This window comes from Neovison vison, chromosome 13, assembly GCF_020171115.1.
Source record: "Neovison vison isolate M4711 chromosome 13, ASM_NN_V1, whole genome shotgun sequence".
NCBI classification, from domain to species: Eukaryota; Metazoa; Chordata; class Mammalia; order Carnivora; family Mustelidae; genus Neogale; species Neogale vison.
The window spans coordinates 130,769,887-130,789,078 of NC_058103.1; the positions used below are offsets into that span (position 1 = coordinate 130,769,887).

The 19,192-nt window shown below is 45.1% G+C and overlaps 1 protein-coding gene across 1 annotated transcript in view; it reads right to left on the reverse strand.

Annotated features, from left to right (window-relative positions):
* Nucleotides 1-19,192, reverse strand: part of LOC122893809 (CHRNA7-FAM7A fusion protein) — a 49,889-nt gene that overhangs the window by 2,456 nt on the left and 28,241 nt on the right. Inside the window, exons 2-5 of the mRNA XM_044231088.1 lie at nucleotides 8,585-8,752; nucleotides 6,858-7,052; nucleotides 5,768-5,854; nucleotides 3,010-3,119 (exon numbers count right to left, since the gene is read on the reverse strand). Coding sequence (XP_044087023.1) covers nucleotides 3,010-3,119; nucleotides 5,768-5,854; nucleotides 6,858-7,052; nucleotides 8,585-8,639 — 447 coding nt within the window. The 5' untranslated portion in view covers nucleotides 8,640-8,752. The remainder of the gene's footprint in view (nucleotides 1-3,009; nucleotides 3,120-5,767; nucleotides 5,855-6,857; nucleotides 7,053-8,584; nucleotides 8,753-19,192) is intronic.

The following is a 19,192-nucleotide window of genomic DNA, read 5'->3' on the forward strand; positions in this document are numbered from 1 at the left end:
ATTTGACCACTGGAGCCACAGCTGGCTGACCTCCAGTTTAACGTGTTTTATCAACATATACTGCCTACATGCAGAAGATGCTGGAGAGAAATCACTGAGATTTCTGGTTTTTCCCTCTAATGAAAAGAGGGAGCCATGCAAAGCCTTAATTCAGGTTAAAAAATTTCTTGGAAACTTATTGAGACAAGTGTGGGAAGAGTGGGCCCTTTCCCTGAAGTTATCCAGATACCAATTTTAATTTTGGTTTAGGATTGCGGTGAGTTCCATCAGCAACATAAAAGGCATGTTTCCCATCTGTAAGTACAGGCGGTAAGTTGTGAAGTTCATGCCTGTAGCACTTTGATGGCATCTTCTCAGAGATAACTGCAGTAGACCTGTCTGGAGACAGGCAATGAAAAGAGAACAAGAAGGCGTAAGTGCAGATTCACTCCAGCTGTAAAGAGAACCCTTTGCTCAGGGCAGAGGCACTCTGTATATCCCGCCCATCCCTTATGGACAAATCTCCAGAGCCTGGAAAATCCAGTCTGCATACCCTGGAGGGTTTTCCATGACCAGTAAGGAGCAGGGACATATGGCCTCCCATGAATCTGCAGGTCAGTCTGGCCCTCCACAGGAGGCTGAGAAGACATGACAGTTTAGTTGCTCCTTTCAGGGCCTCTGTGAAGTGAGTATAATTTCCCCACCCATTTTACAGATAAAGAAACTGAGGCTTCAAAGAGGCTAATAAATTGGCTCAAGGTCACACAGTAAACAAGCCATCTATGTGTTTAGGCTTTCACGGCTCATCTGTGAAAGGGTCTATGAAGTCTTTTTCAACACTCCTGTGACTTTAGCCCAACTCCCACTTCAAGGAAATGCATTGGGCAGCGAGTGCGTCCAAGCCCAAGAGACAGCTATACACATGGAGTGTGTGTGTGTGTGTGTGTGTGTGTGTGTGGCGGGGGGCGGGGGGCAGGGGAGTCTGTGCCTACCCTGGAGCACATCTCAAGCTAATGTGGTCCATGCTACCAAGTCTGTTCTGAGTTCCATGGCCTAAATCATTAGCTTTCAAGGCTAAAGCATCTCCAAAGATGCAATTATCCTCTTGACACTTATCAAACTGTGCTCATGACCTCTTCTGTTGGGTTATGGTTTTGTGTCTGGCTGTGTAAATGTCACATAATGCCACGGCACCGGCAATATCTTCTTCATAGCAACACATCATAATAAAAGTTCCTCGGAGGCTATTTATTTTTCAAATACACACAGAAAGAAAGAAAAATGCAGGAGGCTATATAAATTGAAAGTGAGAGATCCAAGCTTCATATTTCATTTGCAGCCATTGGTTTTAACACACTCCCGTGCTGAGAGGTGAATAATTAGCATAGACTCTTAATTAAGATTTTTTTTTTTTTCTGGGCTAGTAAAGTACTACCAGGTCTTTAAAAATGGTTTTGTGTCTTAAACATAAGGAGTAATAATATGTGTCTTTAGTTTTACATTTGCATAAACACTTGAAGGATAATGGGGAAATTGCTTAAAATGGCTATCAGTATTGGTGGTGGAAGCACAGTGAGGCTGGGAACGAGAGCAGGATTTCCTTCCATATGATTTAACTTTCACTTTGACTTTTGAAACATGTGAATGTATTACCTTTTTCAAATGGAAGGAAGGTAGCCAGAAAGTGTGTCAGGGCTGTAAAAGTCAGATGACAATGTAGTGAATATGTGCAAATGTGTCCCACTTTTTAATGGGGGGACCTTCTCAAAACAAGCCCACGGACTGCAGTGATGGGACATGTGTAGGAGACAGCACCATTTCTGGGGGCTCATTCCGGTGCTGATACAGTGAGCTATGAGAGAAAGTCGTCATTAAGTGTATGAAATTGCAGTGGAAAAGAACCTAAGAGGACACAGTAACTCAGTAAAGAAAAAAAAAAAAATTAAATTGGTCTTTCCAATCACTTTGGGTAACTGTAAATTATTGCACAATGAATAGTTTTAGAAGGCCTGGGAATGCTTTCTTCCCAGAGGTCCACAAAATGTCCCTGACTTCTTGCACCTGCATTTAGCGTGTGTGTGTGGGAGGGAAGATGGGGAGCGGTTCTTAGAGTCCCTTCCGAACTTGGATGCAAGGTTATAGATCTCCAAAGAAAACAGCCTTGTTTTGACAAGAGAGGGCTCCTTTAGCACCCGCTGTGCCTAGGCCATGCTCTCTGGACAAGAACACTGGAAGGTCTGCAGGGCCCAAATAAGGATCCATCTCTCCCCTGGCCCTGGGTGTTGTCACACTGTGCTGAGGTGAGGAAAGCCCAGGCCATACTTGGCCCTAATCAAGGTTTCCTGAGTGTCAGGTGAGGAACAGCGTTGAGCTTCCGATCCCGGACTCCCAAGGGCACAGCTTGGTAAGCATCTGCCTACATCCCAGTGCCCATTGCTGAGCAGGAGCTGGGAAGGAATGGCATGGCCCAGGGCTGACATAACAGGCTATATTCAATCATTTATCTTTTTCCCTTTTGCTTTTATCCTAGCCCCCCTGCCCACTGGTAAGCACTAACCTTTATTAGATAGGCCTGTGGTACGCTGGCATTCCTCCAGGCACTGACTACCTGTGTTAATACATGGCTCACTCTCTCTCACCCCATTGGTCTTCATTCTGTTTGGAAGATCCAGCCACATGGCTGGGTGCTTATCTCCTCCGCTGCTTCCAACCACTGTCCTGTTCTCCACAGCGTACGTGCGAAACGTTTTAGAAACACACTGGTAGCCAAACGTAGAGAGCGGCCAGTGTGTGGGCCCCGTTCTGGAATGTCAGGTTGCAAGAACAGTGCCATGGGCCCCTAGGAGCGTGCTCACCGTAACAGGCCAGACATAATACAATAGTGCGGACCGGGGAGGTCCTGTGGGATACATGGCTCTGGGTTGAGGGCTGCTAGCTGTCGGTGGGAGTTTTAAAACAGATAATTCATCTGCGGAGTCACCCGCGCTGAGGGCCCCTAACTCCCTGTGGTGAAGAGCAGGAGGGACGCACCCACTTGGGCATCTTGCCGCCGTCGGGGTCGTGGTGGTGGTACTGAAGCACAATCACCGTCACGACCACGGAGAGGCCCACGATGATCATGGTGCTGGCAAAGTACTGGGCTGCGGAGACAAGAGACGCAGGGTGAGCCCCGGGCCCTCCACGGCACAGGCATCATGGCATGGAAGGCAGAACCAGATGGCCATCTCTGACTGCCTGGGACCATGTGGCAGAGCTTGGAGCAAGGCAGGACTGTCTACGGGCCTGCAGAACCCCCCGCCACACTCTTGGCAGGCAGAGGCCAGCCTGGAGCACGGGGACCAGCTTTCCCATCCGTGCCAGCTGCTTGGCTTGGCTGACCCCACTTTTGTGAGCTCCGCCAGCCTCCTCCTCCAGGGAGGGTTAACGGTGCCTCACAGGACGCTGATAAGGTTGCTCCTAGGAGAAAGGCTGTGGACTGTGATGGGAGTTGAGAATACCAGGATAGTGAAGGTCTGGTCCCCATCGTGATAACTGTAGGCCAGGGACATGCTGGAGGCAGGGATGTAATAAGGGCAAACCTGGGCATCACTGGCGGAGTACCTAGAATTAGTGTGGGAAATGAGCCTGGTCCCATCTAATGAGAGATAGGAGGAGGTGCCAGGTGTCTGAAGAAAACGTGAAAGACAGTGACTTTCCTGGCTGAGAATGCCAGCTTCAGCTCCGGTGGGCAAGGATGCATTTTTCCTCCTTGATCCACATGAGAAGCATGGCACATCCTAAACAGCTCTCCACTAACCCACTGCCTCCAACCATGAGCTCAGACATCTATGAGTTTAGACAGGCTACTCAGCCTGTCTGGGCCTCAGGTTCTTCAGCAGTATAACAGGGATGGCAATGCCTTCTTTTGTGGGGTTGGTGCAGGCATAGCAATTATATGAGCTGAGGATCTAGAAGAAAGCCTGGCGAAGGGAAGACATTCCTTGATTGGCAACTCTCATTACTAAACCTTTGGTGTGGCTTTCAGCTCAAGGGGGCTGAGCTCGAAGCAGAGGACATCCTGGTGCAGAGGCTAAGTGCATGGCCACACACTCAGTTAAGAATGCCTCCTTTTCTCTGGGCAGGAAGGAACTCACTGCCCCACTGTGGGAATTAAGAGGTACATGTGAGAAGCTGTGAGAGAAGGATATCTGGGACTTCAAGTTAGCTCCAGGGATCTCTAAGAAAAGGAAGGAGATAGAACAAAACTGTGACTTCTGAGGGCTGAGTTTATATTTATATGTCGAAGCTCTAGTCCCTGGTATGTCAGAATATGACTATATTTGAAGACAGGGCCTTTAAAAAGGGGATTAAGTTAAAATGGAGTCCTTAGAGTGGGACCTGATCCTATCTGACTAGTGTACTTATAAGAGGGGAAATTTGCACACACAAAGGGATACCAGGAATGCACCCAGACAGGAAAGACCATGTGAGGGCACAGCAAGAGGGTGGTCATCCAAAGTCAAGCAGAGAGGCCTCACTAGAGATCAAACCTGCCGGCACCTTGGTCTTGACTCCCAACCTCCAGATCTATAAGCAAATACATTTCTGTGTGTTGACACCCGGTCTGTGGAATTTTACTGTAGCAAACCTAGCTGACTGAGACAAAGACCTGTGGAGACATGTGGGGTCAAAGGATCCCCACAGCTGAAATCCCATCTTTCTAGACATGGGCTATGCACCAACCATGTCTTTTGCTCATCAGTTCATCGGTCAAGGCAGGGATGCCCACTACCCCACAGAGCCTGCTTTTTGTTTGAAGTCTCTACTGAAAGCATTGTGTTGGAAGGTAGGAAGAGTGGGCTGAAGCATGGTTTCTTGACCTCTGGATGCTAGTGAGAGAACTAGGAACACCCACAAAGGCTTTTCATAGCAATACTGTCTCTCTCTGGTCAAAATATCACACATTAGGGGAACAAAGGAGAAACTTGCCTTTGTCGTTTGTGAAGCCTGGGAGTATCTGTGTAAGATAAATAGGCTCCCCTAGACCTACCCTCCCTTGTTAACCACACAGGGTGGCCCTCAGGTGGCCCGGGGCAACAGGAATAATCAGAGACTCCATCTGTCTTTCTGAACTCCATCACCCAATTGGAGGAGTGATGCTCATATTATACCTAATATCCCCTATGAGGCTGTTTGCTTCCCATTCTCAAAACTGGCTTGGAGGTTTGGTTCCCTGACCAGGAATAGAACCCTGGCTGTAGTGGCGAAAATAGCAAATCCTGACCACTAGACTCTGAGCACCCCTCTGCACGTTGCTGCTTATTCCAATCCAGGGAGGTACATAGCCACGGGCAATGCTATCTCCTGTTTCTGTCATCCTGTCCTGGGCTGGAGGTCATGATTTATATGTGTCTTGTCCAAAAACACATTTACCCTGTTTACATTTTCTCACAAGCTTTAACTTTATCCAGAGACACTGAGGTATCTCAGAGTTAAAATGTGAGCTCCTCTGATTTTGACAAAGGATTTGTGGAAGAACAATGACTCAAAGCTAAAGTGACAAATCTCTAATGGTAAAATCTCTGGCTGCATAAGTGTGAGGGGGAGAACAATGGGAGGAAGGGTGCATTTCTGTACCTTCAAGCCAAACCATGAAGCTTGACTCCCCACACTGCCGTACATGTACCCAGGGAAGCAGAGTCTGTAGGTCACTCAAACAGTTCTAGAAAGTCACTCCTCCTGGGACCATGTGGCTCTCCAGGACCCTCACTAAACCCACATCTTCAAAAGAGACCTGACATTTGCTTACCTATCAAGGGCACCGAGTCAGATGTCGCAGGCATGATCTCAGCCACCAGCAACATGAAGACAGTAAGAGAGAGTAAAACTGTTATCCCTGAAACATAAACACAGCAGTGCCTGAGACAAAAGAGATGATAACGCCTCAAGTCCATTAACTGTGCCTAATCTGCGATTCAAAGGAGGGAGGTGTGGGGGAGAGGCCAGTGATGTCCTAAAAGTGAGTGCAGGGTTCTTTCTCTGTCTGTAAGGGTACGGCCATTTTTCTGGGGGCTGTTCACATCAATTGTCAGAGTCCCAGATCGAGGTAAGTCTAGAAGCCAGGACTTTAGAACAAGGATACAAAATGAACTACTGAACTCAACACAAGTATCTCTCATTTTCTTAACTACATTAGAATTGAGAGGTAGTTACATATAGCAGGAAAACAAAAACAAAACAAAAAAGCCACACAATCTTAAGACCTCACTTTTGTTCTTGATTTTGCTATTTACTACCTGTGTGACTGTGGATAAGTCACTTAATGTGCCTGAGCCTTGCAGTCAGAAGATAAGGGTTTGAGGATGATTTCTACATGTATGACATATGACCTTTAATAACTCTAAGATGTTGAGAAATTCATTTCACCATTCTAAGTCTTAGTTTTCTTATCTTTCTATTGGATGATCAGAAGGAATTACCCTGTGTACAGCAATATAGAGATGCAAACTGATACTGTACTAACTAAAGTGTTGCGTCTCCATAACAAATGCTGGCCAGCTGCTCTCCAAGAAACAGGATGCAGTGGCACAAGAAGAGAAAGTAATGGTAATTACTGCCCCTCAGGACAGAACTCAGTAGTCTCTTCTTGGGCAGTCCCATCTTCTGTGGAGGAGCCTACAGATTCTCAGGAGGGCACTGGGTATCTAGCATGAAGCTAAATCAGGAGGCTGAGGTGTTGGGGAGATGCCCCGGGTTGGGAGGTCAGTGTGTGACCCCACATCTCTGCCCCCATAGCCATGACATGTCCTGCATCGTCCACCGGGATCCCTAGAGAGCTGACCTCAAGGCAAGGGCCTCCCATCCTGTCTCAGACTCACACCCAAGATCAGGACACTTACCCAGGGAAATTTTCTCCCCTGAATCTGCAGGAAGCAGGAAGACGAGGAGGGCCAGTGCAGAGATGAGCACACAGGGGATGAGGAGGTTGAGGCCATAGTAGAGGGTCCTGCGGCGAATGGTCACTGTGAAGGTTACATCTGGGTAGGGCTCTTTGCAGCACTCATAGAACTTCTCACTCCGCTTGCCTGGGATTCCTCCATGAACAAAAGGGGAAAGGAACAGTGTCTGAAGAAAATTACCCTGCTTGTTTATTTTAATGGGCGTATCACACAAATGACCATGGAGTTTGTTAGGTGCTAAAAAAAAAAAAAAAAAGTTAAAAAAATAATAAAACTGGGTAATCAGTGTTTGAATAAACCCTTTCTGGTGTATTTGAGTTGTTCAGGAGTATCTCAGTGATATTGAAGCAAACCGGGAGAATTTTTTTTTTTTTTAAGATTTTTTTTTTTTAAAGATTTTTTTTTTTATTTGATAGACAGAGAGATCACAAGTAGGCAGAGAGGCAGGCAGAGAGAGAGGGGGAAGCAGGCTCCCTGCTGAGCAGAGAGCCCAATGTGGAGCTCGATCCCAGGACCCTGAGATCATGACCTGAGCTGAAGGCAGAGGCTTAAACCACTGAGCCACCCAGGTGCCCCCGGGAGAATTTTTTTTAATGGACTGAACTAGATGAGGTATAAAGTAAATGTTTGTGTCCCCATAGGAATATGTAAACATATTCCTATGTTGAAATGTTAACCCCCACAGTGATGACATTCGGAGATGGGGACTTTGGGGGGGCACGCCTAAGTCATGAGAGCAGAGCTCTCATGAATGGGATTATTGCCCTTAGAGAAGAGGCCCAGAGAACTCCCTAATCTCTTCAGCTGTGTAAGAACATAGACAGAAGACAGCCATCTATGAACCAGGAAGCAGGCCCTCAGCAGACACTGGATATGCCTTGATCTTGGACTTGATCTTGGATTTCCCAGTCTCCAGAACTGTGATAAACAAATTTCTGCTGTTTATAAGCCACCTAATCGATGGTATTTTGTTTTAGCAGCCTGAATGGACTAAGACACCATGATTATAAATAATACATTATGAGCTTTACACCATTATAAATGTAATTACTATTTTTTTCTATTAAAAATAATCAAATATAGGTTTTTGTGAACTGCAATTTGCTATCCAACCTGATGTTAGGAATGGAGCAGATTCTAATAATATAGTCATGCCTATACTAGCACTGACTTCTTTAAATGGCTGCACGTTTCTCATGGAAAGCTCTGAATTTTCTAATTGTTTTTTGTTTCTTATTGTATGGCTCTCAGTAAATTATAGAGATTGCCGCAGGGTTCAATAAATGCTTACACTGAAACCAGAGTGGAAAATCCCAGACTTTTAAAGCCAGCCCAGGAATAAAAAGCAGCTTTCGTGGGGAGCGGGAGTTAGGGAGAGGGTGGTAGAGTTATGGACACTGGGGAGGGTATGTGCTACGGTGAGTGCTGTGAAGTGTATAAACCTGGCGATTCACAGACCTGTACCCCTGGGGCTAATAATATATTATATGTTTAAAAAAAATTAAAAATTTATTAAATGAAAAAAAAAACCTAGGAGCTAATAAATGGGTACTGTTTTATAAATAAATATATATATATATATATATATATATATTTTTTTTTTTTTTTTTTTTTTTTTTTTTAAAAGCAGCTTTCTACAAGGCTGCTGGTCTCATGTCCTTGCTTACCCACAAGGTCCCATTCTCCGTTTGGGATATAGCCACTGATATCTGCCTCTTGCATCTGTAGATCCAAGGACCACCCTCCATAGGACCAGGACCCAAACTTCAGTTTGCACTGCTGCACATCGAAGGGGAACCAGCGCACGTCAATGTAGCAGGAGCTCTTGAATATGCCTATGTGGGCAACAAAACAGTCAGAAAACCGAAATGGAAGGGGACCAAGCCCGGCTTTAAATACCCAGCAGTCTCACACTGCTGGTGGGAATGTGAACTGGTATAGTCATTATGAAAACAGTATGGCGATTCCTAAAAATATTAAAAATAGAACTATTTTATGATACAGAGACCCCACTTCTGGGAATATATCCAAAGGAAATAAAATCGCCCTCCGGGAGCGAGAACTGCACGCCCATATTCACCATGTTCACTGCGACATTATTAGCAACAGCTGAAGATTGGAAACAAGCTAAGTATTCATCGATGAATGAATAAAAACAGAAAAAGATGATCAAACCATACACACATGCAAATGCGTACACACACACACGGTGAAATACTATTCAGCTTAGAAGAGACGGAAATCCTGCCATTTGCAGTACCGTGGATGAACACGAAGGGCATCTTGCTAATTGAAGTAAGCCAAAGATAATACTCTATGATCTCCCTTACATGTAGATTTTGAAGGAAAAAAAAAAAAGAAACAAAAACAAGAACAAAAAACTGAACTCACAGAAACAGTGAGTTCCCAGGGGCCTAGGGGAAGTAGGAAAATGGACAGGGGCTGGTCAAGGGGTACATTTGGAGGATCAGCGGTACAGCAAGGGAACTCTAGTTAGTAGCATTGTGTACTTGAAATGTGCTAAGAGAGCAGATCTTAAACATTCTCATGAAAAACAAAACAAAACAAAACCCAGCCCGGTAAGGTGATGGATGTGTTAACTTTGGGGCATCATTTCACAATGCACGTGTATGTGCAGGATAATTTTAACTAGTTTGGATCTTAGATGAAGAACAAAGACTGATAGGTTTAATGGAAGACAGTGCTTGGGTACAAGTAAAAGTTTCCACTGAAAAGACTGACTTCAGCCTAAGATAAGCTGGAAGTGAATTTTTGGCAGGTTACGGAGACGAAACCAGATAAGCCCCCTTCAGTAATTTATGCCCATGTGCTCCTCCCTGCCCAGAAAAAGGCTTGAAGGCTGTGGAAGGCACAAAGAGCTAAGGGTGCCCCCTCTTCCTGGGGACAGGGTTAGTGCTCCATACATTTCTGCTAGTAAATGAAAAAAAAAGCAAAAAGAAAAAATGAATGGTGGGAGGGACTCCGCAGCCTTGCAAACACAAACCTTCACTCCACAACCAAGCTGAGAAACGATAAACAATGTTCTATCCTCACAAGTTCCTTTAAGCGCCATGTCTGCTGTTTATAGGAATCCACAGATGCTGCCCTCCCATTAATGGGCGAGATCCCCCTGAACCCACACTGCTTGTGGAAAATGTAACTCCATGATTGAATTATTCCATTTCCAGGAAATGGCCAGAGAAAGAGTATCCCTAGAGATAGAAAGCAGATCAGTGCTGGTCTAGGACGGGCAGTAAGGGTGGGGATCAACTGCAGGATGGTAAAAGGGATCTTTCTGGAGTGATAAAAAGTGTTCTAACACTAGATTTTGGTACTGGTTGTACAACTCTGTGAATTTATTGAAAAATCGCTGAATCGTGTACTTAAAATGGGTGACCTGTATGATATGTCAATTATATAATAAACCTGTTAAAAATAAAAACATGAAATAGAAAGAGAATTTCATAACCAAGTCTTTATCTCAAATCATGCACCCAAAACACTTTTTTTTTTTTTTTTCTTGCCTGTACTTGGTTGCATGAACAGAACAGCATCCCAGGTCAGTCCTACATGACCCCAGGGCACAGGCTTGCTGCCCCAGGCCAGAGTGCTCCATTCTGCTCCTGCCAAAGTAGGGGAGACTCCCACACTCACAGCACAACCTGCCCTGTCCTTCCCAGGCTCCTGGGGCCATGAAGGCTGGGACACAGGCACGGAGCCCCAGAGGAGTTTGCTGCACACAGGTGGCCTAGGGCTCAGGAATGCTGCCTCTTGTAGCTGAAAATAGCCTCCGTCCTCAAAACAATGTGCAGCACCATATTCTTGTACACTGATGACTACCGGAGATCATTTTTTAAAATAGCTCTCATAATAGAAACTGTAACTCCCAGGCTGGGGAAAAAGAATGTATGCGTATGTGATGGAAGACTCCTCCCATAGCCTCAGTCCCCCAGGGGCCTGCTGTCAGGCAGAAAGCATGCTTCGGCTGGGGGAGGGGTGAAGGAACAGGGGAAGCAGCAAGGAAGCACATGCTTTCAGGTACAAAACCTGAAAATCTGTGGTTCTTCGGTCTCTACAAACATTATTGGGAGGTATCTGCCTTTGATGGGTTTAATCACTCACACATTCATTTATGAACAAGTGGGCCAGGTGCCTGGTTGATTAGTGGTGGTTCTAAGATGAGTAAACACAGAATCTGCCCACGGGATGCTTATCATCTGCTAAGGAGGAAGAATGTGTAAGCAACAACAAGAAATAAGGCCAGCTTTGCTGTGTGCTGTGAATGAAGGTGTGAGAATGGGGTTTACGACAGCAGAAAGGCTGTGAGTGTATGTGAGTGTGGTATGTATGTTGTGTAGTGTGTATGCAGGGGTTGTGCTTGGTGTGTGGATATGCGTGTGCAGGAAGCAGGTATGTAGGGCATATATGTGGGATGTGTGGTGTGTAATGCATGTGTGGTGTGGGGGGGACAGTAGATAGTGTGTGGATATGGTGTGGGTGTGTAGTATATGTATGTGGGAGATGTGGTAGGAGTGTGAATGTGTATGGATTTGTGGGGGGAAGGTATGAGTGTGGGTATATATGTGGGTTGTGGTGTGTGTGTGTGTGGTGTGTAGTGTAGGTATGTGGGGGATGTGACTGGTGTGTGAACGTGTGTGGCTATGTGAGGGGGGGAGATATGGATGTAGTACATGTGAGGTGTGATGTGGGACATGTTATGTGTGATGTGTATGAGTGGTGTGTTGTGGGGGGGCTTGCTTGGTGTGTGAATGTGTGTGGATATGTGTGTGGGGGAGATATGGATGTGGGGTGTATATGTGGGGGGGTGTGCGTGTGATGTATAATGTGTGTGTGTGGTGAGTGTGGGAGTGGTAGGTGTGTGCATATGGTATGGTGTGTGTGTGTGTGTTTATGCTGGTGTTGGGGTAGGAGTCGGCTGCAGATTGCCTGGAACAGGAAGTTGAACAGTTGCAGTGGGGGAGATAATCCTGGAAAAGAACATGTTAAAAAAAATCATCTAAAAGATTTTTAAAACTCTGTTAATATCTGCCTCAAAGCATTAAAACCCAGATTCCCCATGCTCTGTATTATTCAGTGAGCAGCCTAGGGCTCAATGAATGGAGAAAAATGAGGAGCTGGTGGGGCAAAAAAAATCAATCCCAGGAAGCAGTTAACCAGCAACTGGCTGCGAGGGAGAGAAGCTCAGTCAGGAATAAGACACTAATGAGCCCCACTTTGAAACCACTTGCTCTTCTATCTAACATGCAAGTTTTTTAATGCACATGCTCAAAAAGCCCGCAAGTCCATCATCTCGCCCCCAGCACCTGGAGAACAGCCCCGGCCGAGATACGCTGTCTGGCAGGAAGGGAAACAGCCAGCTGAAATGGTGGAGGGAAAGGCCAGGGTGCTTGTCTTGCAGACTATAGGGAGACCTGGAAGTGACCTGATGAGGGAGACCTGCTTTAACTGTGGATTAACTTTAAAGAACACTTGGCACACAATGAGGACATATAACACATTTCAGCAAAGACAGTTTGAGCCACGACCCCAAGACAAAAAAGAGGAAGATGGCATTGTCATGTTCAGGAAATATTTGCAAACACAGGAGGGGTTGGGTATGAACGAGGCAAAGGATGCGCCACACTCATGTGAGGACCATTGGAACTGGCACCCTGAACTCGTTTAAATTGTCTAACTATAGAAGGACAAAGGAAGCAGGTCTTACCTGGAGGGAGGTACTGGCAATGCCCAGAAGAATTAACTAACACGTTGGTGTGGAATGTGGCATCGAATCTCTCATCAGCACTAGAAACACGAGAAGGATTTCATGAGTCAGCACTGCCAGGCGGGGGATTTCTCGGGGCTCTTACGTCTGTCCTGACTGCAGCTAGAAAAGCTTAAGAAGTGCTACCCTTGGTGCTTAGATCATGCCGACACCATTTGCAGCTGGCCTGGGAGATCTTCTCAGAGCACAGGCTGGTAGTGGCCAATGTCCATCTACGCCACTCATTTCATATACACTCTGATTTTCATATGCACATAAAACAAAGTTTTTAGCAGAAGTTAAACCTGAAGACAATTTCACAGGACATCAGCAGATGAGACGTTCCTATCTCTCTGTAGGAAATAAAGAGCGGGTAAGCATTCTGCTATGGACAGCCCCATGTGGGCAGGGATTCTGACCCACTACCTCCAAAGCTCCAGTTCCCGCCTCCTGAATGCACCCAATGCTTAGCGGGTCCTCAACCAATACATCTTGAGGGACTGAACTGAAGACACCAGCAGAGCCCAGAGGCATTCTGGGCCCCATGATTAGCGATGACAGGAAGGAGGGCAGGTGAAGAGAGCAGAGATAGGAACAGGTTTCAGACAGGTACACCCCAGGCCCCTCCCTGCCCTTGTTCAGAACCTCCTGCAGCCAGAAGTTACCAACTTGAACAAAGACATGAAACAGGAAAAAAGAACAGTTAAAGCCATCAGCCTTTATTATTCACGTCTTGTATCTTCTGTATTCTGATGCTTTCCTGACCCTGGAGGAATTGTCCCCCCTCCACTGCCAAGTTAGCCAGTTCCTAGAGACAGGAGACAACATGCTCACCAGTGCATCTGTCAAACGCAAACCATCTAATCCAGAGCCCATACCCCAGCCCCTTCCTCTAGGTCTCACACTCTGGCCCTCTCTCCCTCTGTCCTGATTACCTGAGGGCAAGGTACCAAGCAACTAGCGATAGCCTACGACCCAGAACCCACTGACATCCTTCACACCAGCCAAGCCTAACCCTGCTCACCCTGCCTCGCCAGTTCCAGTCCACGGAAACCACTGTAAAGGCTCTTTCCCTCCAAGAAGATGCCATCAATGAAAGGAATAAAAAATTTCTCCTTAAAAAAGTAATCTCCTCTCAGAAATTCAAGAGGACATTGCATTTAGTAAAACAAAGAGAAATATGAAAGTTAAAATATGATTTATGAAATAAATTTTTATAAATGGGTGGGAGGTTGGGCTGAGAACAATCAGAGATGAAATGTAGGACAGAGACGAGGAAAGCCTCCAGAGTCCAAGACCCAAGGAACTCACTTGACAGATGCTGGAGAGACAAAAGGGCGGGAGACAATTACTCAAGAAATCACACAGAGAAATGCTGGAGCTGAAAGAAACCAGCCAAGCACGAAGGCAAAGGGAGGCACTTTCACAACAGTTAAAGGGCTCAGAGGGCTTGCGTCCCACGTGTATTTTCTTGATCATGGATTTGAGGATGAGCTCTAGGAAAATGAGGGTGAATACTGAAAAAGGAAGGAATAAACTTTCAGACTAAACCTGGGGATCAAGTAAATGTATTTCCATATTGAGCTGTGCAGCGGGCCTAGAAGAGGAGGGACTGGGAGACCTGTCCAAATTACAGCAAGAGATGAGGGGTCTCAGGAGAGTGAAGTAGATTCAGAGCAAGGGAGAAGAGAAATAAGCTGGAAAACACCATGCAGTCTATCAAGAACACGTTTTTTAAAATTACAGTAAAATATCAACCAGAAACTTCGGGGGGAAAAAAACTATACAAAAAAGTCAGGGTTTGGGGGCGCCTGGGTGGCTCAGGGGGTTAAAGCCTCTGCCTTCGGCTCAGGTCATGGTCTCAGGGTCCTGGGATCAAGGTCCCATAGGGCTCTCTGCTCAGCAGGGAGCCTGCTTCCCCCTCTCTCTCTGCCTGCTTGTGATCTCTCTCCCTGTCAAATAAATAAAATCTTTAAAAAAAAAAAAGGCCAGGGTTTGAATATGAAACAAATATGTGTTGAGGTGCAGAGGAAGAAGCAGGGGAGAGAGTCTAAGCTCCTAGCTTTGGGATGAAGAACACTCCTACATCCTTTCTGGCAAGCCTGCACAGGGAGAGAGAGGAGGAGGCCGGCTCAAGGTGCAAATATTCTCTGCTTGACTGTGGTCTGTACCCAACTGTCTCCATGAAACAAATGATAAGCAGTGACTGAGCACAGAAAAGCTGAACATGTGGACCATCACAAAAGCGCTCCAGCTCAAACCATGATTTTCAAATCGGGTTCTCCGGAACCCTGAGATTTTCTGGATGTGCTCTGGAGTTTCTGTACATGTAGATTCTGATACTCTCTTTTCCTTGTACTTGAAAATACTAATCAAATTCCAAAGACACTCAAAGGACTTTTAGAAAATTCTACCTCTTCAGACTAGACGACAGATGGATTACTACCTGTGGCCCATTTGCCCATTTAACTCCCTTCTGGCTGAAAGTTAAGCTAAAACTTCTCTTGCCATGCCTGTGCATGGATCTGAATCTCTTGCAAATGAGTTACCCAGTAAGATTTCAGTTTTGCACTGCTCTTTTTAAAAATCCACATTTGAGCCTGCAGTTCTAGCACAGAACCTGGACCCCACTGCACAGCCCCTGTTCCCACCACTGCAACAACTGAAACTGTCTCAGGACACATGACACAGGATGCACGGTTCTGCTTATTTTAAGCTTGGGTTTCTTCTTGTCTGATTTTTATATTTATAACAAAGGCTGTGAGCATCTGTTAGATCAGTGACTTAATTCTAGAGGAGAAAAAAAATAAAAAAGAATTCCTCCACGCTCTTCCTCCACACATTTGGATCAATTTAATTGAAGACACTCTTGAGATCACAAGACAAATGTGTAAAAACAAGATAAAAATCGGTTTCCATTAGCAACAGTTTACCTGTGTGACTCACTGATTTCTAAACACAGTTCAACCAAAACAGAATATTGAGATAAACTGAACTGTAACACTGTTATCGTTATCAATGGTCAAATCTTAATATTTGTTTTGACAGTCTTAGAGTTCTTTGCTATTTTCTACACCAATGATGTAAAAGTAAACTGCTGTAATAATTGTATGCTAATACCACTTTATCTGTTTTGGCCATGAGAACTGGAGATGAGATCTGTTTGCAAAAGGGCTCTCTTGCTAAAAACTGAGGCTGAACAAAGCTCTGTGAAACACGAGTGGTCCCAAGCCACTGCCATGACACAGGGGCGTGACAGTGTCAGTGAAATGTGTCCCGTGGCCCAGCACTAGGTCATGCAGTGATGTATAATGTGTGCCAGGGGAGAGGGAGCATGAGGGGTGAGATCACACAGCTTTGTAGCCAGCAGACACTGCTAGCCATGGGAGCTGGGGTAGGTCCACAGGCCTTGGCTCACTCTTCCCTCTGCTCTGGTGTGCATGCGAAACTTCCTGTATTAAACAGTTTGAATATGTATACTGTTTATGTCCTTAAGACATGATGAACCCTCAGAGTTCTTGACAACTCAGGCACATGGCCGCTTCATTCCCATCGACAGCTCCTCTCTCCAGCTGCCTGCATCCTTGTCCAGCCAGAGGAGGACAGACAAGCCCTCCACTGGTATGAGGAGAACTCTGGGTACACCGCCCCCCCCACACACACCAATGGGGCAACAAAGGGCAAAGTGGCTTTGTCACTGAGAAGTGATCATGGAGAGGATGGATATTTAGCCCAATTATTCTGACCCTAATGTCCTACATGGGGTGGTCAGGAAGAAAGGGCAACTGGACAGGCTTGAAAGGTGGGCATAACTCCAGCAGGTGGAAAGGAAGGTTGGTACATCCCCAGCAGAATGCATGGTCTGATCATATACCTGTAAGTAAACTATACAGAGGGAAGCCCTGTGAAGGTGTGGTTTGCCTGGATGCTGGAGTGAGTGAAGTTTGCCCCAATACCTTATCATAGCACTTGCCTTAGCAGGAAGGCTAGCATCAGGGCTTGAGGGCAAACCATGGGTAGCCATGCCTGCAGGGTCCAGGGTTCAATGCTCAGTGAGTTCATTGCAAGCTGTACTTTCAGAAGTCAATGAAGGCACAGGCAGAGATGAACTTGGGGGTCTGGGATTAGATGTCTTCCTGTTCTCCATCCCCCTGGGGCTATAGTACTGGCTCCTGACCTGGGAAGCAGAGCCTCTGAAGCCAGCTCACCGTAGCCTCCTGCTTAGCTTGCCCTACAGCACGGACCCCTACAGTCTACAGGAGCTCAGCCTTAAGCCAGGGAAAAGAAAGTGGCCGTGCCACTCACAGCATCATCTGTCCCTGGAGTCCAGCTGTCAGTGCCCTGAGAGAGAAGAACAGGGGGGCCAGTCATCAAGGAAGCCCAGAAAGACCAACCCCCAACAGACACATGCTCACTAAACTAAAGACTCTGAATATTAGTAATGCAGAAGGATTAGGGAAAAAATAATCCAGGGTCACCCTGCTGTACCAAAGAGCCACTAGGTGTGTGAGCTCATGAGGACCTTGATGAATAAGAACTCATGTGCAGCCCATCCTGTCCTCTCTGAGCTCACATCGTCCTTCAAAGAGAAACAGAAAAGCAGAAGAGAAGAAAAATGATCTCAACTGTTCCCACCGCAAAATGAAATAATGATTATGTGATGTGCTAGAGGTGTTAGCTAATGCTACAGCAGTAATCTTATTACAATATACACATGGATCAAATCAACACACCACACACAGTAAACTGGCATGTTACATGTCAATTATATCTCAATAAAAAATAACAAAATTAAAATACTGGAATGAAAAAAAGTAAAGGAGGAAGACAGAGAGAGCCAATCTATCTCAAAATACAATGGATTTAAGGTATCATTTATATTAAATCTCTTGCCAAAAAAAAACCATGTTGTCAATTACACGATAAAACACCTCTTATGGGGGCGCCTGGTTGGCTCAGTGGGTTAAAACCTCTGCTTTCGGCTCAGGTCATGATCCCAGGGTCCTCGGATCGAGCCCCGCATCGGGCTCTCTGCTCAGCCGGGAGCCTGCTTTCTTCCCTCTCTCTCTGCCTGCCTCTCTGCCTACTTGTGATCTCTGTCTGTCAAATAAATAAATAAAATCTTCAAAAAAAAAAAAAAAAAACCCAAAACACCTCTTAAGTAAGGCATACCTAGATGTCAGAGGGGAAAACAGTCTGTTTAAAAGAGATGGTTTTTGTTTCAAAAGTAATGAGTCCAGTTTCTGGACTGTTTGATTTAGTTCTGCCTTTTTGATTTAGTTCTTTTTTATTTAGTTCTTTTTGATTTCTGCCTGTTTGATTTAGTTCTGCCTTTTTATCTAAGATGTTAAGGGTCTACAACCAGCATTGTGGCCAGTCATGGTCCATGAACAAAGTCTTGAGCAGAACTAAAAATTCATGGTCATTTCTACCCGTCAGAGATCCCAGGAGGCAGCTATCAGCATCAGCAGGAGGCTTCCAGAGGAATGCATTCAAGATCCTTTCTTTATCCACCAATTTACATGTTAGGTGGCATATAACATGGATGTTATTATAACAATTGAACGTAACATTGGATGGATTATAATAATGTTATGAATAGGATAATGTTAGCACAATATCTATCAAGTTTCTGAGCTCCCTATTTTGTTCTTTGAACTGTATGACTATCCATGACCTCCTACAATATTATCTTTGTTTTTAAAGAGAGGAAGAGAGATGGTGAGGGGAAGGGCAGAGAGAGAAGGAAAAAGAATCCCAAGCAGGCTCCATGCTCAGCACAGAGCCTGACTCCAGGCTTGATCTAAAGACCCTGAGATCAAGACCTGAGCCAGAATCAAGGATCGGATGCCCAATTGACTGAGCCACCCTCAACCCCTCATATAATATCATCTTAATCTACAAAATAATAAATTGTTGTTATTTAGCAGAATAAGTCCCCCAACTTTGTTCTTTTGTTAAAAATTGTATTATCTATCCTTGACACTTCCTTCATCATTGTAAACTTTAGGATCCACTTGTCCAGTCTCACAAAGACCTTGCTGAGACTTCAGTTGGAATCACATTAAATTTATAGAATAGTTTGGGAAAATTGGACATCTCTGTGATACTGAGTTTTCCCAGAATTAAATATGACATAATCCATCCTTTATTTTGGTCTTTCTCATGTTTGTTTATTAGTAATTCTTGCCATTTGCAGATATTGGAAATGAACTTGGTTAACTTACATTTTCTAATTGTTACAAGGGCAAAGGAATACATTCAGTATTTTCACACTTGTTTTGTATCCAACATAATTTGTCTGTGTAGTCTCTAAAGAGTTCTTTTTAATGTAAACAAATAACAGTCTATGAATAATGGTTAGTTTATTCCTTTCTAATCCCTGATATTTTAGTACTTTGCTTTTATTACTACTTAGATTCATACCATTATTAAGATATATGATGACAATGGGTATCCTTATTTCGTTCCCACATACAGAAACTTCTAATGTTTCAGCATTAAATGGGCT